Raw genomic sequence first — 22,704 nt, 5'->3', positions numbered from 1 at the left:
TCAAATTAAACCGAGATGCAAGACCACAGGTGCAGTTTCAAGTGGCAAAAGAGGGTAAAGAAATGACACTGCTCCAAGGCCGAGCCCACTCCACAGAGTGCTTGTGTCCAGCTTGCATGTTTTGCTAACAGGCACAAGTATTAGGCCAAACTTGGACCAAACAAACTTAAATTTCAGTTTCTAGTATTCTCCCTCTTGATAAGGAAAGACACACTGGAACATTTTTATCTATCACGTGCATCATGGAATCCATCTTGATAACCTAACAACTTATTGCAGCTCAAGCAAAGTGACAAATGTGAATGGAACACGTCCTTTTGCATGAGAACAGATGCTATCCCACCTCTCCCGCTTCCTCTCAAGGCTCTTGCATTTTGTAAAGAACATGAAGAGCATACCCCAAGCCACATCTCTAAGTTGTTCTGAAAGGCCAGATCTTCTCCAGGTTTGTGTATTACAAACATAACAACGCCAACGCAAAAGATTATTAAAAATTTAGGGATAAAGCTGGCCTGCTCAATGAACAGCAAACTCCTCTTCTACACTACACAAAGCCAGTGCCATGACAGTCCCGACGTAATTAGAGCTATGGGTCTAAAAAAAACCTGAACATTTTACTACAAAGACAGAAAGAAGTAATTAAAAAAAAAAATCAAAACATTTGGTAAGCTTCATTTAAGTAGCAAGTGCATATTAATGTTACATATTGCAATCTTAGAACTGACTACTACACATGCCTGGTGTATATTTTAGACTTATTTTTCTCTGCAATAGTTTTCTATATTCACACCTCTTTTCCAAGAGTAGAAAGAGACCAGAAAATTAATCCAGAAGAACAGAATAGACTGAAAACAAAAATCAGTCCTGGCTCATTGTTATTATTTGCAGCACTTTAAATCAAAGCCCTTTCAACATACGGCTTGAAAACAACAGAAACATGGATATAGTTCTTTGCATTCAGAACCTCAATGTCATTATTAGCCAATTCCCATACGCAAGGAAACCAGAAGTTTCCAATTTTCATGTTAATAAACAATGAAAATGTATGGAAGTTACATAACCAAGAAAACCAGGTCCTCCTATTCCTAACAGTGCTCCAATAATATGCATGTGTTATAACAACAACAAAACAAATTGAGAGCAATAAGCAGCCCTCCCACTAAGAATGACATAAAAACAGAAGAGTCCATCACAAAGTATGACAAGTCCACATTAAAATTAATTCCCAATATTTAATCTATACACAATGTGTTTTTAATAAAGAATGCATTTCTTCCAATCACACTTCTAACTTCACAGATAAAAACATGTTTTTATCTTACCTGAAATTGAAAACAATAAAAAAGCTAAGAAATCAGCGCTGTCAAGCAGTAAGTCAGTGGTGTTACGGACAGAGGCTACACAAAGCACAGATGGCACTGTCTATCCTAAACATCTCCCACTTTTGTAACCCACATGCAAGTCCACTCCATGCTGTTAAAAAGAGCTAAATTATGCCACTATGAGGGCCACTCAGTCCCAGTGAATACCACTGCATAAATTTACGTTGCCTTAGGTTTTCTCCCATGAAGAATAACTAGGAACTGAAATTGTCATTATGAACTTCTTGCATAAGATAATCACTGTCAGACTCCAAGTCTTCTTCATCTACTGATGTTTCAGCCACACGCTTCATGCCCCGCTGCTGTGAAATGGCCAATGCATATTTGATATTGTAGATATTCCATTCACAGCTGTAAAAATAAGAACATGTTAGAAACAAGATCACGTCTTTTCTCCTAAAGCGTGAACACCTCTTAAAGAAGAAGGTCTTGAAACGTCTAATGCTACACTATGATCATTGAAATTACTCTACACTGCAGTGAAGGGGTTTGATTTAAACTTTAAAATATAGCAATACGTACAGCTTGGAAACATCTTCAAAGTGACGCTGGATGCTCTTCTGAAGAAACTGAATCATGGGGAGCAGCTTCTGTGACCTTAAACGGAGAAAATATACAACTTGAGCTGTAATTTGTATTTATATGTAAAAATAAAGAACTTCCCTATATTCTCAAAAGTTTAACAAACATACACGTCATTGTCTAACTTAACATTAAAAGCATGTTGCTTTTGATTGTGCCCAAAATGATTATATTCGATACAAATAACCTACTGCCAAACATTTTATTAATGTCAAGCCATGGCATGAAGAATTAAATTCTCCTTGCAGTAATGACAACAATTTCTTTCAAGTACTAACTTACTTTCCAAACAACAAATACTAAGAGAAGCCTTTTCTCTATATATTTCACTTATAGTAAGAGAAGACAATTCAAAACTATGCAGGCTTGCCCTGTGAAGAACTTGGTAAGAAGTCAGCGCACTTGCTAAGAAGCCAACAGTGCACGCTGTAATCACAAGGTAACTCTATGAAGTGCAGCCAATACAAGATTGTTATCCTTTATCTGTACACAAAGTACACCATCATTAAAAACAAAAAACCCCAAAATCCTAGTAGCTTTTGAAACCTTTATGCATTTATAGACTAAGCACGCTATGGAAAGTTTTACCTGCAGTATTTGAAAAATGCTTTTATTCCCTATAAATGCTGCTATGCAACCCAGTTCTCATACACACTTGATAGTAAAGAAGCTGTAAAAATCAAGTCGTTTCAATTCCTACATATGCATCTACCAGTTCAGTCCTAAACTGAAAGGAGCTTTAAAATGCTTTTTGGTTTTTTCACTTTCACAGCAGCTCACCTGGTTTTTAATTTCTGTCCATGCAGCATGAGCAACTTATGAGCCCAAATAAGGTAGAACTCTAAATGATGAGATATCTCAAAGGCAGAGGCCAGGAACTCCAACACCTTTTCCACATACAGATCTGGGAGTGATGAGCAGACAACATCAACTGTGTAAAGAGGAAACAAACAGAACAAAAAAAAAAACACAGACATTAGTGTTGAATAATTCTTTGGAATAGCAAGAAAGAGACCATAGGAAGGGATGTGGAGAAGCATAACATGATCTTGGCAACTGTTCAGTGTTCAATATTCTACTTTAGGGCACAGTACCAAAACTTCTCAGCAAGCCTTTCCTTTTGAGCCTCCCAATCAGTACTGGATTTAAAAGCAAGAAAAAAAAACTCTTCCTACCCAAGATGTGCAATAATATTTTTCTCCCTCTAACAGGATACTCTCCCACCATCTCACCTCCAGAACTTTTACCTGTCTCCTGCCCTCCTTAAGTGATCTTAACCACAGTCTTGTTGCTCCTGATTTTATCGTTCTTGTAGAGTTAAGGAAGGTGTAATAGCAAGAGGCAATAAAGGATTCTTAAAAAGATCCAGAGCTGCCTGCTCACAGAGGAAGTACCTGAATGCTGATAGCAATTGGCCACTATGAAGCAGCACAACTTATAACTGTTCAGAACATTGACAACGACATTATATACAATTATTCCTCTAAGTAACAAACTCTTACTCTGTGCAGCCACTCCAACAGTTTAACATAATATTCAAATCAATCTACCTTTCTCTGTTAAAGAAACAGTCCCATATTCCTTCTGTTAACAGTGGATTTCAACAACCTGAATTTCCACACCTCATCCTCTCAGTACCTCCTCAGTTGTTGTGTACTCTGGCCATCTAATAGTTTTCCAGTTCCTCCTCCTGGAGGCTCCAGAACAACAATATCTCTTGTATGCGATAGTACAGAACTGGACACTGTGCTCCTAATACAATCTCACAAGCTCTGAACAGAAGAGATTCATCACTTCCCTCAAGCTGCTGACTATATTCTTGACAGTATAGCCCAGGTATCAGCTGATTCTCTTCATCACACAGGCACATTGCTAAGTCATGTTAAATTTAGTGAGTCCTTCTAACATCAGTTGCTTTATCTTCACGAATGCAAAACTTGGCATAAATCTGGACCCGATCAAAGTCTGTGTTGTAAAGTCACTAGATGACAACACAGTAACTTGTTATAATTTTACCAATCTAACCTGAGGAGGTCAACTTGTTTAATTGTTTTTTTGCTAAGCAGACCATCCTTTCTTTCCCAGTCTTTAGCAACTGTAAAAAGACTGAAGTCTTTGAATGCTCTCTCTGGTTTTTTTTCCCCTCCCCTTTCCATAGAGGGAAACTTTACCCTTTATGCTACACTTTATTTGGCTAAAACATCTCTGCTTACAATTAGCTCAGTCACATTTCACAGAAGATCCACTCACCTTCATTACCAGGTATGGCTTCTATAACCTCCTGAATTAACTTCTTTTCATTTAGCTTAAGGGCCATGACAATAGCCACAGTGTATTCTTTCTGATACAGCTTTTTGCGTATATTGCTGGGTGTGACATCAATATCCAGCTCAAAAGGGTCAAAAATTAGCCCAGCATCCAGTGAATAGATAAGAAGACCTTCAGTGGTGGTAGCTGCCCAGCTTCGTCCTAGAAAAGGAAGCAAGACTGCTTAGGTACAAAGGTAAAGTTTTCTAGGATGCAAGCACAACAGTAATAACAAATCCTATAATTCTATGGTTCTAAGATTCTATGGTTCTATGATGCTCTGCTGCTTATAGCATGCATGACAGAGAACACTGCATCACTGACAGACCCATCAGCAACGACATTGCTTGTGAAGAATACCAGCTGAATGCAATACATGCTTCAGCTTCCTAATTATCTAATAAGTAAGAGAGGGGACTTATAACCTAGCAGCTCTGCATAACATCTAGAAAGACCATCTCCAAAGGCATTTGTACTCCTTTGCTCTTCTACTTGTCTATTTGTTTCATATGGAAAGAAAAAAAGAAATCATAACTTATCAACACTTGCCTGTTGGAGAGAATCGCAGGCAAGTTACTCTTATTTCTGGTTTGAAGTGTCGAGAACTCATGTCACCTAAAAGAGAAGTTGAAAAGTGATTTAATACATCCTCCAAAAGTTCATAGTGTACCTATCAATGATAACAGCGTAGTTAGAGTTATGCTGAACAGTGTGAAACAAAACTTGGCAGTTAAAAGACATGCACAGGAGATCATAAAATAAGCTAAACAAAATGTCGGGACTAAATTTAAGGTGTCATTTGAAAGATCAGAGGCAAAGCACAGAACTGGAAAACAAAAATGGGTCTCACAAGTATTTTCAGATAGCTCTGAATGTGGTACATGTGTAATAAACCTTTGAAGCCACAGACAATTCAAGTCTACTACAAAAACTAAGCTGGACAATTCAAAGCCTTCATATCTGGCATCTACTTTAAGAATAAAGACTTGGATCCTCGAGAAGACAAGACAATAAAGTCAAAGGCCACACCTGTTTTTACTCCTGGAAGAGGAATAGCAACACCATCATCATCTCCAGTGCCTTCATCTATCAGAGCCATGCTGCCAAATTCAGTCATTTTTCTCCGATCTAAGTATTCCTACAAAAACACACAAGTTCCATTCACTGCACAGTCTCTAACACCTCGATCAACTGAAAACATCCCACAACATTCAAGAACTTAGTGATTATTTATTTGTACTTTTGGAATAAAATTCTTCCAAAATAATGGAGAAAACTGGCTAGCTAAGAATAGTGGGCAATTGTATCCAACCATGTATCAGAATCAAGATGCTTCATTCTCACAGCCACAGAGTATGAAACCTCAGACTGTGGTTACAATGCTATTATACCCAATGGTACACAATTTCCTCAAAGGAAGTCTTGCTTTTCCCTTCCACAGTCTCACTGTGCTAAACATAATGGCTCTATAGTCAGTTCCTCAAGTTCTGCTTTAGGATGCTCCTCTCCCCCAGTTTTTGCATACCTCCTCCTTGATTCTTTTCCAGTTGGCTCATTCCTGGTATTTATTTTTTTACACTGTGTGTAAAGCCATGCTGGCACAATAAAGGGCAGAGCAGAAATGAAAACTGCTTCACAAACCATTATTGTCAGAAAACACATTTGGAACCACAGTCAAACAGAGCTTTACATAACCACTCGAGCAATCATTATTTCTCCTGGTAAAGGGATATTAAGAAGTCTTGTTGGCATTTTTTCAATAGTTTTCATCATTTACTTTACTTTCAAAGGAACTTGAAAGGAACTCTGAGGGAGTTGGGTTTGTTCAGCCTGGAGAAGAGAAGGTTGCGGGGTGACCTCATTGCAGCCTTTCAATACCTGAAGGGAACTTACTCCCAGGAGAGGAGTAAACTCTTCGAAAGGGCTGATAATAGCAGGACTAGGGGAAATGGTTTTAAGTTAAAAGAGGGAAGATTTAGGTTGGATGTTAGGGGGAAGTTCTTTACTAGGAGAGTGGTTAGGTCCTGGAACAGGCTGCCCAGGGAGGTTGTGGATGCCCCGTCCTTGGAGGTGTTCAAGACCAGGTTGGACAGGGCTCTGGGCAACCTGATCTAGTAAAGGCGTATGTTTGGTGGCCCTGCTAGGCAGGGGGGTTGGAACTACATGATCCTTGAGGTCCCTTCCAACCCAGGTCATTCTGTGATTCTGTGAACTTTACATTTGGCACTATTCAGAAACAGAGTGTGTAAAATTCAGTGATATTTTCCTGCATCCACCTTAAATTCCTTCATTTCTTTGCTAAGACAAGAAACCGACACAAGAAAATCAGCTCAGTACAAAACATTAGTCTTTAAGATTTTCATTAATTTTAAGCTAACTTGCTGACTGCGCTTAAAAGGATTTTGCTTGTTAACACAGACACATTGTAATCTAGACAGATTCTAGTGAGTTACATTTCAGGTAACAATTTTGTTTTCTAAGAAATAACTTCCCTTTATATCTCTCCTGCACAAAACATAGAAAACAAATCCACGCATCAAAATATCCAGGAATCCTATTTAAATTAGAGGTTACATCCAAAGTCAAAGCTTTGGTGCAGTAAGGGGTGAAACCGACCACTATGGCCACATACCTCCATTGCATCTAAAGAAAAGTTGCAGGAGATCTCAAATTTTTTCATAAGAATCTGTTCTCTGACATTATAAATACAGACAAATTTTGACAATCCACCTGCCAAAATGGACTGCCCATCTGCTGAGTAGCACAGAGTGGTAAAAGATCTGGTAAATAAAAAGAAAAAAAATTGTTAATTTCACTGCCACTTCGAGCCAAAAGACTCTAAGTGCAGTGTGAAGATACGTAAGAGAAATCATTCAATTGTGAAAGTAGTAGAGGTTGTCATTCACACGTTAACACGTTTTACTACAATCAAATACTTTCGGTGCTTTACTATGTATGAATCACAAGCAAACTAAAACTTCAAAGCTTTTTCAGGTACGTCAATACTTCTGACGCCTGACGCCCTGCTGCAACCCTGCAAATGAGCTTTCAATTGTACTTTGTGAAACATTAAGAATGGTGAGAAGAGAGAAAAAAAACACCAAGGTATGTAAAGGAAGAAGGTGGTTGAGTTCAACACCAAAAAAATCCACTTTTAAGAAACGTTATTTAGTTTTGAGGGGAAGCAATAGGAAGGAAAAGGGAGGTTTGGGCTGCAATGGAAAAAGAGAGGAATGGAACACAAGACGCCTGTATTAGACTATTTGAAAGCAAATAAATTCGAGTTGCCTTTAAAAATTATTTCACATACAGCTTAACATGTAAGAATCCCACTGCATATTTACATTTATTTAAAAAAACTTCCTACACAGTCATAGATAGATAATGTTTACATAACAACATATGTACTTGAAAGACCCATCACATTTGTTAAATGAAAACCTTAAGACAATCCAATATTATGCCGGAAACACAAGCTTGTGAAAGAGAACAGATGATCAGCCTGACGCTGATTGGGTGGTCAACACAGCAGAGAAAGATACATCCAGATGTCAACACCAGAAATCTTTTAAAATCCAGAGTCAGAATCAAAACAGTTGAGCGGCAGACGCGCTCTGAAATCTTCATGTAAAAAACAAGCAGAAAAACCCAATTCATAGAATCATAGAATTACTCAGGTTGGAAAAGACCTTGAAGATCATCAAGTCCAACCGCAGCCTAACCAGTAGCCTATCTCTTAAAAAACAACCACAAAACAACACCACAACAACAAACCTCTGCTAAATCATATCCCTGAGTACCACATCCAAGCGGCTCTTAAACACATCCAGGGATGGCGATTCAACCACCTCCTTGGGGAGCCCATTCCAGTACCTAACTACCCTTTCTGTAAAGAAGTTCTTCCTAATATCCAACCTAAACTTGCCCTGGCGCAACTTGAGGCCATTTCCCCTCGTCCTGTCACAAGTCAGTAGTGAGAAGAGACCTGCCCCACTCTCACTGTCTAAAGCAAATGCCAGCATGGCACCCTCTTTTCAATGGCTATCTTGTTCACTTACTTTCCTTTGGCTGATTGTTTGGCTGTTATTTTATCGAGCTCCTTCCTTCCCATTTGAAGGTCATGTCTTCCCTCAATTGAGCCAACTTGGACCGCATTTTCATGATCCCAAAATGTTATCTGTCCATTCAGAGATGCAACTGCAAGCTCCTTGCCATCAGGGCGGAAAGCGACAACAAGTACTGCAAAGAATTTAATGAACAGTTAAAATGCAGCCTTAACTTTTTCTAGGAAAAGACTGTATGTTTATCTAAGAAAAAAATACCCCTATTTTTCAAGCATGTCACCTCAGCTACCACAAGCAGCTAATGATTAACAAGTCTCATAGTATTTCTTCTCCAGACAACATACACGTTCAGCTAATTATATAGCTTGAGCTAGACGTATATAAAAAGGCTTTCTTGCACTGCTAATTAAGTACTACAGAGAACTACTCAACCTTTTGTTTCCAGTATTAAGAAAAAAATACATTTGTATTAGACAGTTGTATAATATGAAACAGACATTACCATCAGAGTTCAACAGTAGTGTCTCCTTAGTTCTCCAGCTGTCTAACATATCCCATAACTTGACAGTTTTATCCCAAGAGCCACTAGCAAGAACACACTTCATTGGGTTAAAAGACAAACTGCTGATGGGGCCCTCGTGTCCTGATAAGACCTAATAAAAGATCACATGGAAGTAGGTAAGAGAAACTGAAGTTCATACAGTACACATTCAATAAACTTTCAATACAGCAATAAAACTACACCTAACTTGTCCATGCACACTAGAGGTAACTTCTGGATATGAGGGATGACATAACACTGATTCTCAACTTTTTACTTAAATAAACTGAAAATTGCTGAAGTGCTACCACTGTACAGGTATCTATAACCACTCTCATGCATGCACATAGGCATATAGTCCTTACAGAGATGAAGAATTAGGAATAGTCTTCTTTCCCTGCCTTATTATCAGGAGAGAAACACTGAAGAAGAACTGGGAACCAAGAGTAGTAAGTATTTTTCAAGCATGGAGCTCCCACTCCTCTCAACAGAAATAACAGAGAGGAACTGTACCCAAAACTCTGAAAATCCACTCAAGTACATGCTGAGATATTACTAACGCTCTGTATTCAACATCTACACAAAAATAAATATATGAATTGTTGAATTTATCTGACTCACCATCAAATGTACAATGTTTAAGAACTGAAAATAGCAAATGACAGTGTCTCTCCATAATTAACTGTACCCTGAGGAGAGAAACTTCAAACTAGCAACAAGACACTGGAGACTGAAACTGATAGTTTTACCTCCCTCTATATTAAATAACCATACCAAAAAAATCATGCCCCTACTCCACACCAACAAAACCATTCACGCAGTCTGTACTGATCTTATAACAGCACCTACACTTTCTTTATTTCCTTGAGAAAATATGTAGAAAAGAACAATTCTGAACAACTAGTTGAGTGAAAACTCTTCTTCCCAACATGGTAACACAGTAATACTTCAGCAATATTTATGTTTCTTCAGCAGCTAAAAGGAGCTCATTACTCAAAAATTCATCCTTACATCCAACAGCCTCCCACTCTGCATTGACCAGATGAATATCTCAAAGGAATCCTGGGAACCAGCTGACACAATCTCACCACTGGAGTCTACAGCCAAACAAGAGAACTGACTTGGTCGTGGAGAAGTAAAGGTACGGAAATTGCGGTACCTGTTGTAAATGTGGAAAAGAGAAAACATTATGAAGAGATCTGAAAGTACATTTTACTTGCTATTTTTTTAATTTTAATTTATTTATTAAATAAAATGAATTCCTCCTCAGGTCTCTTAAGCTATTTACAGAAGAAATTATTCTTTGCATAAAACGAGATACAACGCCTTGGTATGATACCAAGACTCAAAAAATATTCCTAATTTTGTAATAAAAATAGCCCAAAATACTCAAATAGAAGAGCTTTCTTCTCTAACACAGCGTATGTCCATTCTCTAGACAACACAGGTTTGCTTACATATCCAGTTTTGTACAGCTGTACTTTAATGACTCAATCACCGTAATTACAGCAAACATTCTGTTATATAGGGGTGTACTGACTATTGTAGAAGCAGAAAATGGCCTTACTGGACTTTCAGCTTCTCTGAACAAAGTTCCTCCAGAATTTTGTTCACAGAAATTGGATAGAGTGACAGGATTCCCAATTACTGTTTGAATCAAAAGCTGTACTAATGAAATCACTTACACCAATAAAGCAGTACTCACAGTTTTGCACCTTATTCTTGAAACCATCAATCATCAGATTGTTGCATTTTGGGTGAAAAAAGACAACTAAATGATACACAAAAGCTTTAGGAAAAGTTACCTGTGCAGATCAAAGGCTCGCACTGTACCATCCAGGGAAGCACTCAAAATTACATAACCACTGGAAGTAAAAGTTACAGCAGTTACACCACTGCTGTGTTCTGTAAAAGTGACAAAACAAAAACTGCTTGAAGTGTTCCACACTTTCACCTGCAAAAGAGATCAGAAAAGCCTTCCTGGAATCTTCACCAGCAGTTCAGAAGGAACATATAAGCAAGCAGAAGAGTAAAGAAAAACTAGGTCTAGAACTCTTTAACAGCATAAGGAACTTTCAATACAGTTGAAGAAAACTGCGCAACAGAGGCAGAGCTAAAACTTGTCATTAGACCTCTACAGGCAAACAGACATGGAAATTAAGTGGAGACAAAACACTTTTGAAATAAAGCTAAAATTTCAAGGAAAACTCGATCAACATTTCAGCCTCTTCAACTCTGACCTGCCAACTTCAAGCACCAAATTCAAAACCAACTGTGAGCCCTTTCAAAAAGCTACAACTGAATGTTATTTCAGATTTCCCCCAAACAAAAAAGGTTAGAAGTTCAACTATCTACAGTTTGAGATTTAGGGGTTTTGGTTGATTTTAAATATGAATGGTAGAAACCATGGAGTGGCAGGTCTTTTACCCCATCAAAACTTCTGATGGACAGATGCCATCTTCACCACACTCGAGAACCAAGAGATTATAATTTGCAGAGGATAACAACAGCAAATCAAAGCATACATTGTGCAGACAAATCAAAACATCTAAGAAAACCAAGGACAAAAAAATACACGTATCAATTGCAGTAACACAGCTTTCTACATACAATGGAAATTCAAAGGTGTTTACTATCTTTTTACAATTTGATTTTGTAATTCAGTAATACTGTGTCACTCACTTTCCCATCCTCTCCTCCGGTTACTATGTATTGCCCATCTGGAGAATAAGCCAATGAAACCATGCTGTTGAAATGGCCCTGCTGTTTCAGCACATAGGACTCGCTCTGCCATTCCCACACCAGGAGCTGACCCAAACCTGCGAACACACAAGGACTGACAGGAATTAGGAATCCAATGATGGAACCTACTAACGCACACCAAAAAACACATACTTGCACCTAACAATCAAAGAATAAAAAAAGTTGATGCAAAAAGGTTGTATTACGTCTCTATATTACTTTTAATACAAGTCATTTTCATTTCACAAGTTCAATTTCCGTAACAACCAGGGTCTGCTACTTGGCCTAATATCCCTAGTTCTACAACAGTGCTATTAAAGGTTTTTGTAACAAATGGGTGGATGTTGATAAACAGCCAAAAATCAAAAATATGCTAGGAAGGAACTCTTATTTTCCTGTTTATGTCAATTCATTTGTTCATTTTGCAATTTCATCTTCAAGATACTCTTGTCATCTGACTGGCAATTGACCATATTAACTGGTCACCACAATGAATAACCAAGGTAGCTTGGGGCTTTTCAGTCCTCCACTTCTCAGCATCAAGGGCTATGAAGGAGATGGCCACTTTTTCCTTCTAATTTTTTGACTAGATGAACTGGAAAGAAAAGCAGGGCTGCGTGAAGATATAAACTTAGTAACCATGCTAACCATTATGGACTGGGCGGAAACAGACATATGAACATTCATCTTACTTTGTATAATGCCATGTGTCAGAAGAAGTGGCTATGGATGAGAGATGAAAGCCCCAAAAAAGAACGTACTATGAAGTACGTTACTAATGAAGAGTTGTAATTCCAAGGATAGAGGCTTCATTTGTTTTTATTCTAGTTCCATGAATCACAAGAACTCTGTGAGGACAAACTGTTTAGGGACACATACAGACACTATGGAGATGAGTCGGTACATTATTATCATTTCAACATCTGGAATCAGGAATGGCAGGAGGAATTTGGATTTGTTTGCCATAGCATTCCCCATCTTTCCACGAATACAGATCAAACAGTTCACAAACCTGAACATCCAAAAGCAATCCAGTCACCGGTAGAGTTGATAGAAATAGAAGCGATCCGTTGGTCTGAAATACTAAAGAAAGAAAATTACCCAATAAACAAACTTACATTTTCAAGCCTTGTGTGATAAAACTGGAAACTTCTGAGAAACCAGAGTTTATTTCCTCTGTCCAAGCATGAACAAGATTACTGTAACATCAAAAGCAGCATTCAAACCTTCCTTTACTATACCCAGAAACATCAAACAGATGCTGCTTTATTCACAATGAAAACAAGAGCACCCATATCCCAAACAAAGTCACACTTATCAGTAGCAGAGCAGAACTTCCCAAATTCAAGAAAACAAAATACTGCAGATTCTTCTGGGTTGTATGAAGAATTTATGCATTCTTTAGCTAGGCTCATACAGCAATAGGAAAAGAAAACATGCTCTTCTCCAACCTAGGTACAACTTAAAGGTTATTTTCAATACACTGATTTTTTTAATTTTCTTTTTTTTTCTATTAGTTTTATTTGCTCCAAAGCAATTGACAACAGAAAATCCAAAGAATTGTCGGAATATATGGCCAACAACTACTATTCAGGATTTTCTTATTCAGACCTCACTTTTCTGTAATGAAGCATGTTAATAGAATTGTTTAGTATTTATTATCATAGTATCATTTAGACTGGAAATGAACTTTTAGTAAACACCAGCACTACCAATTCCATCACTAAAGCACACCCGTAAGCATAACGTCCACACATCTTATCTTCACATCATTACTTCCAGGGATGGTAACTCCGCCACATTCCTGGGCAGCTCATTCCAATGCCTAACCACCTTTTCTGTGAAGAAACTCCTCCTGGTATCCAATCTAAATCTCCCATGGAACAATTGAGGCCACCTCCTCACATCCTATCACTTGTCACCAAAGAGACCAACTTTTTCCTCACTGCTACCTTTCAGGTGGTTGTAGAGACTAATAAGGTTCCTCTCAGCCTCTATTTCTCTAGACTAAACACTGCCAGTTCCTCCAGCCACTTCTCAAATATCATCTTCTAATCCCCTTACCAGCTTTGCTGCTTTTCTTTGAGCATTTTTCAGCAATTCAGTACTGTTCTTCTAGTGAGGGGTCCAAAACTGAACACAAGTTTACCAATGATTCTGCCTTTTCAGAAATTACAATACTAAATCGATGCTCCTGTGTAAGATTTTTGTGCTCCCAATACTAATCCATCACTAGTAAATATGGTGTCTTCTCAAGCAACAAAACAAACCAAAATACAAACAGCCCCCACTCCCAAATCAAACAACCATTTACCCCTATTTCACCTCAAGGAATGTATCAGATTGAAATCCGGAAGCTCGTGGAGGTGAAAGATTCCAGAAGCAAAACCAGTGACCAGCAGGTGTGTTTTCTTGTGATAAGCTGCGGATGTCAGGTTATTAAAATCTCCTTCCTTATTGAAAAAATACCTGAGCATCAAAGAAATAAGAGAAACAGTGTAAAAGAAAAGAATACTCTCATAGTTCCAATTCTATACAGGTCAAGTCTTTCAACAGTATCCTATGACAGATCTCAAAAGCACTGGAAAAAAAGTTGTGGAAACTTATTATATGTATACTCCCCCATAGTTCTTGAAAAGCTAACTCTCTTCTCTTCCCTTTTCTCTTCCAGAATGTTTATAGCTGCTAACGTAGTCTTACTATCAGAAGTGACACCTGACCATAAGCAACAAAAGGGACTAAAGTTAAGCTCAGAGGAATTGCACTGTGCTTTTACCTCTGATCATCACAGGTGATTTTCACAAATTCACTGATTATCCTAATATGTGTGAGCCTCCTACAGAGACAACAGTTGTGAACACCATACGTCTAGTGAAGAAGTTTTTCTCTATTTCTTTGCAGGCATAACTCCTCCTAGAACTAAACACATAAGCATGATGGTGCTGAACATTATTCAACAGTTATATATTCCAAATTCCTTTGTTGCCTGGAAACGATGCTCCACAGAGCATTCAACAGTCTGGAGTAGGGCACTTTCCATACACTTCCTTTACAATCAGAGAAACTGAGATGTCCAGCACTCCTAGTTACCCCTTCTGAAATCCCATTTCTCCCTCACTTACTGACTGGTTTCCTTATAAACACTGTGCTCTTTTCAGCAAAGCTAAACACAACAACTATCTTAAGACCAGATTACCTGATTTGATATGGACAGACAGGGAGATAGTTTAGAAAGGCATCTCCAAGTAGCGTAACAAAGAGGTTGATGAGCTATCTTTACTTAACATTGCTATCGCATCACCTCTTCAAGTCAAGCAATCTTGCAATACCTCACAGCCTCTAAAATAAACTAAGGGACACTGTACTGACAATCTCATGCTGACTTATTCTGAACGTGAAGGTACCACCTTTGATACAGTCGAGGTGAGACAAACAAGTGCTGTACTGAAAGCTATTTACTATGGGATTTATAATCAATTTCTAAACCTTTGGGCAGTTTTACATTACTCTGAGTAGTAAATGGTGAAAAAAGCTCAACATAGTAAACTTCCACAAAAACTCTGCCTTTGGATAAAAGAAAATCACTTACTTTGCCACACGTGTATATTTAACCTTCTCTCTCATCTCCTGCTCATTTGGATTGGCTTTTCCATGAATTTCTTCACCCTTGGGTTCTTCAAGAAATCCATCATCATCTTTTACTCTGTTCTTTTGCCTAGCTTCTTTAGGGGGCATGGGCTTCAGACCATCAAGCTCTGTGTCACACTGCCACACACACAGAGCTCCATCCCGGCTAACTGTGTATAGCTACAACAGAAACAAAAACCTATGATTACTGTGTAACAGACTTCTTTGAAAGCTCATGTCCTGTTTTAATTACTACACAAGGGATAACTACAGAAAGGATAGGGAGCCTATAATCTAACACTGGGATTATATTTTACTTAAGCAATTTTATTACCAGTTAGAATTACAACTAATTCATCCTTTCATAATTAAAGCTGTAACTTTTGGTTTTGTTCTTTTTTTTGAGGCGGAGGGCCTTTAAATGACTCTCGCTTTAACATTTACTTCTTGTAACACTCAAGAAATTTTAAACTCATGATCACTGCAGATGAGTTGAGATTCTGTGATAGCAACACGGTCACATCCTTTTTGTAATGGTAAGGCTGTACTTCAGCTAATTTCATATAAAAATTGAGAAACATAGAATCATTGTGTACATACATCCAGACTGTCCTCTTCAAAAAAGCAGGCTACTATTACATCCTTATGCCCACCAAGTGAGTAATAGATCAAGTTTGCCCATCGCTCTGCTCCAAACACCCACGTAGACATGTCCTTGCTTCCAATTGCAAAACACCTTAAAAAAAAAAAAAGGCTATCTGAGTTAGAACGCTCTCTTTTAAGACTATCACTGGCCGCACAACATTCTACATGGGAAGACAAGTCAGCACTTTAAGAGTAATTTTACACGTGAGGTTTGTAAACTGAGTACTAATTTACTCTTGCAAAGATACATAGGATTATATACATTCAAAGGGTCAGCCATGTTCATACCTGAAATATGCTTCTTTCATGAATGACTGGACAACGTCAAACAATGTCCCTAACACAAACTTATTTAATTTCTTCTAGTCTGCCTAGCTACAGTATTTACATACTTTATACACCATATATATAGTATGTATGTGAGACATATAACACAGTATTTCATTAAAGTATAATCCAAATATTAAAGCTAGAATCACTTTACAGCAAAGAAAATACATGCATACATGCAAATAGCGTTAACAAAGTGAGCAGGTAGACAGCGTTTCTGTTTAACAACTCACTTGGAATCATCAGTCCAGTCAATACAAGTTGTTTCATCATATGGACCAAAGTAAGTTTTGTCCAGAACAAATGCATTGAATTCTCGTTTCTTCCCAGGAGCATGGTACATAAGAGCAACATTGTCTTTTGTAATCACGAACCTCCTGCCATAAAGGAAAAAAAGCAGAATTGCAGGCAAAGCTGTTAAAGTAAGCTATTTTTCCACTACTGCCTGCAGTAAAACAGAACGACATAACATTTGAAAGGTTTCTGTGTTAAAAAGTGGTAAATACAAAATACTCCAGAATTAAAGCCAAAACTTATTTACAGACAGCTACTATTCCTCAACTTGAAGAATACAGAAAACCTTTGGAAAAATCAATTAAGTTGAATAATGAAATATTTATTCAATAATTCTTGTAAAGGAAGGTAAAGTACAAACATCTAAAATCAGTTATTCTATTTTAACCTCTCTTCTCCTTATATTAGCCACTTGTACAAAGCAGGAGCACTTCTGTTCCTTAATACAGAACTGCGATTCCAACTTCCAAGCGAAAAATTCATTTACAATCATCTCAAGTCACTTTAACTGAGCAGTATTTCCAAAAGGGAAGTCTGCACCTTTTCCTCTTACTCTTTGATGCTCCCCACAATCTCATATCACTACACTTTGGCTCGGTGACCACGGACTTAAAGTATAAGGGACATGAAAAGAAGCAGTCAGTTCAAAGAACTGTTCCTTTTAGTAACACAGTTGTCTAAAACTAAACCAAGCCAGCAGCACTGCTCCACTATGAACTGATAGTCCCCCACATTTTTCCACCTTCCTCATAACATGGGAGAACAGTCAAAATTCATAGCAAGTGTTCTATGTTTCTAGAAGTTCTACTGTAGACAACACACATGACAGCCACCTTCCCAGACTGTTGCCAAGCTTTATTCTTCCTTTTCTTCTCTCAGCTTTACTGATGAAGAAGCCCTGGTCCAGCCCCAAATTTGTAAATAAAATTCCCTGGTTGGTCAGAATGTTTTTAATAATTACAACCAGTTTATGAGGTAATTTCACTTCTTTTGTTCTAAAGCACACACATTTCACTTACTTGCCATCAGGGGAAAAGGAGACACTGTGCACTGGCTTGTGGAAATGAAACTGATGTATCACAGATTTACCGATCAAACTGACAAGCAAGGCAGCTCCCTCTGCATTGGAGAATAAGGAAATTACTCAGAGCCCACAAAAAACATAATCCTACAAAGCTTAGCTTTGCCCTGTTAAAATAATTATAAAGCACCTCCTCAGAAACTTCTTAAGATAGCATGCTTAACAATGTAAAGAAAAAAAGCAAAGTTACCAGTTGCTTTTTAAAACCTCCTCCAGAAAATCCAGATTAATTGCTAAAACAGAGCACTTCTGAATTGTTCTAAGGTTGAACACCTGCTTTCACGCTGTACTTATGCTTCATACCTTTATAAAACAGATATGGTATTTGGGGCAAGTACCTTCATCAACAAGGATGGCAAGGCTTCCATCTGGAGAGAGCGCCACACACACAATGTTGAGCCGTGTGGCCAGTGGGAATGTTTCACATTTGTTACTGCAAGAAGATGACAAGAAAATAAAATCGAGTACAAGAACACAGAACTGAGTGCTACGTCTGGCATCAACATAATATGGCCTGATGCCTGGAATCATAGAATGGTTTGGATAGGAAGGGCCCTTAAAGATTATCCAGCCCCAACCAGCTCAGGCTGCCCAGGGCCCCATCCAACCTGGCCTTGAGCACCTCCAGGGATGGGGCACCACAGCTTCTCTGAGCAGCTGTACCAGCACCTCACCGCCCTCTGAGTGAAAAATTTCCCCTTGACATCATAAACCTCTTCTATTTTCACTTAAAATCATTCCCCCTTATCCTATAACTATCAGTTCACATAATATGTTGATTTCCTCCTGCTTACAGGCTCCTTTCAAGTACTAGAAAACACAATGAGGTCTCCTCAGAGCCCTCTCTTCTCCAGGCAGCTCAAGCCCAGTTCCCTCAGCCTGTCTCCACAGGAGAGGTGTTCCAGCTCTGAGCATCTTCATGCCCTCCTCTGGACCCTCTCCAAAAAGCTCCCACCCTTCTCGTGCTGCGGACCCCGGGCCTGGACACTGCACTCCAGATGGGGCCTGGTGAGGGCAAAGCAGAGGGGACAATCCCATCCCCTTCCCTGCCGGCCACCTCTCGGGATGCAGCCAAGGATGCCGCTGGCCTTCCGGGCTGCAAGCGCAGGCTGCTGGCTCACGCCTGTTTCATGCCCACGCTGTGCCGGAGGGCCGGGCCGCAACCCCGTACGCTGTCCCCGAGGGGAAAGGGGCGGTCGCCGGATCTCACTCACTTCTTCAGATCGAAGAGAGAGATCCTGTTCCCGACGGGGCTAATGAGGCAGCTGCCATCGCGGGTGAAGTTGAGGTTCCCGCGGCGGTACACGGTGCCCAACAGGCCGGAGAACTGCGAGGAGAGGAGGGGGACGGTTAGACGGGAAGGGGAGAAGAAGGGGCCGCCGAGTAGTGCTCGCTCACTCACCCGGTAGGCGAACTTCATGGCGGCATGCAAAGCGCGTGGATCTTACGCCACCGGCGCACCCAGCTACGCAGCGGGAGAGCACAGCGCATGCGCCGACAGCTCCGTGCTGAGGGCGGGAATCGCAGACTGACAGAGGAGCCTCCTCCCCGCCTCTACTCCTTCGTATATATGGCTGCAGCTGTGCTGCTTGCATCGGGGCTCGCCCTAAGAGCACCTTAAGAGCCCAGCAGACGTAATCCGAGCCGGGCTCAGGGGACACATCGGAACTGTGTGGGTCGAGAGCCCGGCCCGACACAGCGGACCTGCAGCAGGACACAAAGCCGCTGCCTCTCCCTACCGAGCCGCCTTTCTGAAGGAAAGCAGCTTGGGCCAGAAGGGAGATGGAAATCATTGCTTCTTTAAATAAAAAGTCACGCAGCAATAGAGAACTAGTGTTTCTTTTTAAAACATGTATATTTAGAACTGTAACGCTTACAATTTCATTAAACAATCTTAGTACAATGTGTTGAATCTAACAGTATATTACAGAACGATGTGAAAAATGATTTAATAGCAAACCATGAAAATGGAATCAATTAGAATACCTGCAGTGTCAAAGTCACAAACTCGTTACCTTTTCCAGTCAAAGAATCCCAGCAGCCATTCACTCACACTAAATGATGCTTTGGGTTTTATCCAGAACAAAATGGTATGATTTCCACAGAGAAAGGGCATTCCTTCACAGAAAGAAGATGCGTTAACAGTAACGTTTTCAGCTAGCAGGTCTACTTTTTTTTACATCTATTTAGACATTGCTTAAAAAAAATAAAGTAAAAAAAAAAAAAAAAACAAAAAACAAAAACAATGTATTTTTCCACTCTTTAACCGCAATTCAGTTTGGAAAGAGGTTTGTTTTTTTTTCCCCTTCCCCTTTGTAATTCAGCAAAACCTGAGTTTAGTAAAAGGAAAACAAACAAAACAAATGATTTGCCTAATGAGCCTTTTATTTTTCTCCTCTTTTTTCTTGCCTAATATGTTTAGCTTTACTGACAAATATCTGATATGGGAGAGTTTTCCTCTGTGGAGTCTGTTCACAATGCACCATTATAGAACTGCAAGTAGAAAAAGGTCATTCTCACATTAAACGCACAAGTTTCAATACCAGAAGCAGGACGTCAGGAGCTGTAATTTTTCCAGTCACAGGTGAATTTGCAACATTCACAAAAATTACACTTTCTCTTTTAAACACTTCTTCTTTTTTTGTATTTACATTTCAAGATATAAATAATGAAATTCTTTTAAGTTACATGTCTTAACTTTGCTTCACAATTATACTACATCTGCAAGCTTTCCTATATCAAACCAACCCCTTTCTTCCCCCGTGAATGCGGAAGTCTGGCCTCTAATCAGTAATAATTACACTAAGCCTTCGTGATGAAAGGTTGACTGTTCAAGTATTATCTCATACTGAAATTTTTGCCCCAGTTTCAAAACTGGAGCAGAAAACCAAGCCACTTAGAAATGCTAATAAAAGAAATGAATCTGGGAACTCAATATGCCAAATAATTTATTATTAAATTCTATCAGTATCTTTCTTTGGTAAGAACTATGCAAGAGGATGTCCCACCCATATCCCACCCTCCCCAAAAAAATAAAACCATATAATATGTGACATCACAGTGTATACTCTGTGAAGGAGAAAGCCTCAAGAAAATTAAGGAATTTTGTTCAGTTAAGATTGTTTATAGCAGTAGTGCTTCCATGCATGTAAGTATGCAAACGATGGAAGTTTAATATAAGATCGCAATGACGGGAATTAACAGTGCTAAAAAGAAAAAAAAAAAACAACAAAAATCAGGAAAGCAACTATTAAGTCAATGAACGAGTTGTTGTATGCTTTGCTGTACTTGTGGCACGTGTGGAAAAGCCTGTAAATTACATAAAAATCCAAGATTTGGATAATTGTGTCATCCAAATCTTAACTCTAAAATAGGTAGGAAGCGTTAAACTAAGCTATCAACTGCCAGACAAACATAAAAAAAAAGTGGTCCAAATATTTGGATTATTTTTTTGTTTTTGTTGCTCTGTGTTGAGATGCAGAATGTGACTGAAGGGAGAAAACCCAATAGCTCACACAAAACATATTAAAGTGGCAATATAAACCAGCTGACACAAGCTTCACTGTACATTTAAATTGATACAATTGTCTGGTGCTTCCATGGCCAGCAAATGTTGAGTGCCATAGGTTTCCTTAGCGTTAAAATGTTGCAACAAAGACTAATCAGGTCATAATCCTTTAAAGTGCTTTCATATCCAGTTTTTAATGTGTTTTTTGTTTGTTTGTTTTTTCCTTGTTCTTATACCGAGTTGTCACGTGATATTGACTTCGAGAACATGGTCGTCCTTGCTGGGAATGACAAGTATTTGCATACCCGTGCTGCAGTTGAAGACCTGACCAGATGAAAAGGATTGCAGACGGGGCATTGGCAAACCTTTGTGTTCCCCACTAGCTGCAGAATGCAGGCTACCTCTGCTCCTTATGCTGCTGCTGTCAGCTTGATCATCCACATTCTTGTCCACAGATAGGTTGTCATTTTCAATCCAGCTATCTGTTCAAAACAAAAACCCACAATTTCATTCGATGAAGTGATCAAGTAACTCAAAATTATTTCAGAACTCAGAAACGCAGTCAACTTACCACACGTTAACAGTTACTGAACATCTCTGCTGAGGTAGCAGTCTGCACAAGTTTGGCAAGCAGCAGATTCAACAGTGTAAATTATATTGGTTTATGTAGAAAATTTGAGCAGTGTTACCTCATATTTGCCATAAACTAGAAGACTGCACACTGGCAGTTCCTGGTGTGCCGCTGATAAATGGTAAGTTGCTTGCACGAGTGAATTCTCACTAGAACTCTGGAGCTACTCAACAGTGCAGATAAGAACCTCAAAGTCACTAGGTAATTTAAGCCCTGCTGTGGTTTATATGCCACATGTTCTCAGTACTTCTATTTCCAGTTGGTCCTTACAAAAACTGGGTTTTCAAAACTAACAGATGTGAGAGGTGTGCAGTTAAGGGACAATCTTCTAATCCTGAGGTTTCATTTTCAAATCAATTCTCACTTGATTAAAAATTAAGTGATGATTAATCTGCACCAGAATCTTTAAAGGAAGTAAGGACAGAAGTAAAAGAAGAATGTCTTTATTATTTCCCCTCACATGTTAAGACTGCAACCTGAAATCAAACTTCCTGCTAGAGCAGCACCTTAAACGTTTCAAATTAGAACTGTAAAAGAAGATAAGTACAGAAAACATCTAAGGGTACTTGGTCAATACACTTCCTTGCCTTGCTTTTCCCTTTACTCAAGAACATGGAAGGAACAGAACCTTTTCTCTAAGAAGCCACATATTTAAGATAGCTTTACCAGCATCAAGTTGCATGGAGTGAGCAGAATGATGAGGGAGGTATTTAAATAATCTGACATCAGGAAAGGGTAGATATCCAGCGAACAGCGGCATCACTTCCATGTGGACTTTGTGAGTTGCTTGAGCTGCTACAGGCATAGATATCACTCCAGAACTTTTTCCACAGACTGCCCAGTTACTGCTGTTGTCAACAACTGCAAAAACAAAGAGAAGACACTGCAAAAATCTTACTTGGAGAAAAAGAACTTCCAGTAGAGTTTCAGAGCACTTTAAAAATCAGTATTTTTGCAGTATCTAAAAACT

At 39.0% G+C, this 22,704-nt stretch overlaps 2 protein-coding genes across 2 annotated transcripts in view; both read right to left on the bottom strand.

The window, feature by feature from the left end:
- Positions 1-657: 657 nt before the first annotated feature.
- Positions 658-19,135, bottom strand: PWP2 (PWP2 small subunit processome component). The gene is made up of 21 exons (XM_072335868.1): positions 18,998-19,135; positions 18,810-18,922; positions 17,934-18,028; positions 17,534-17,633; positions 16,454-16,597; positions 15,846-15,981; positions 15,208-15,425; positions 13,944-14,087; positions 12,631-12,701; positions 11,559-11,695; positions 10,682-10,830; positions 9,888-10,035; positions 8,838-8,988; positions 8,330-8,510; positions 6,904-7,051; positions 5,301-5,409; positions 4,821-4,886; positions 4,215-4,433; positions 2,745-2,895; positions 1,905-1,979; positions 658-1,733 (listed from the first exon to the last, which is right to left on the bottom strand). Exons 1-21 carry the CDS (start codon positions 19,013-19,015, stop codon positions 1,577-1,579), a joined length of 2,730 nt encoding a protein of 909 aa, XP_072191969.1. The 5' UTR covers positions 19,016-19,135; the 3' UTR covers positions 658-1,576.
- An 842-nt stretch (positions 19,136-19,977) lies between these two features.
- TRAPPC10 (trafficking protein particle complex subunit 10) overlaps positions 19,978-22,704 on the bottom strand; it is a 38,914-nt gene continuing 36,187 nt past the window's right edge. Inside the window, exons 22-23 of the mRNA XM_072356254.1 lie at positions 22,401-22,595; positions 19,978-21,585 (exon numbers count right to left, since the gene is read on the bottom strand). Coding sequence (XP_072212355.1) covers positions 21,347-21,585; positions 22,401-22,595 — 434 coding nt within the window. The 3' untranslated portion in view covers positions 19,978-21,346. The remainder of the gene's footprint in view (positions 21,586-22,400; positions 22,596-22,704) is intronic.

Source organism: Excalfactoria chinensis, chromosome 1 (genome assembly GCF_039878825.1).
Source record: "Excalfactoria chinensis isolate bCotChi1 chromosome 1, bCotChi1.hap2, whole genome shotgun sequence".
In the NCBI taxonomy this organism is placed as follows: domain Eukaryota; kingdom Metazoa; phylum Chordata; class Aves; order Galliformes; family Phasianidae; genus Excalfactoria; species Excalfactoria chinensis.
Note: the sequence above shows the minus strand (reverse complement) of the source record. Positions and strands in the feature narration are given on the sequence as shown.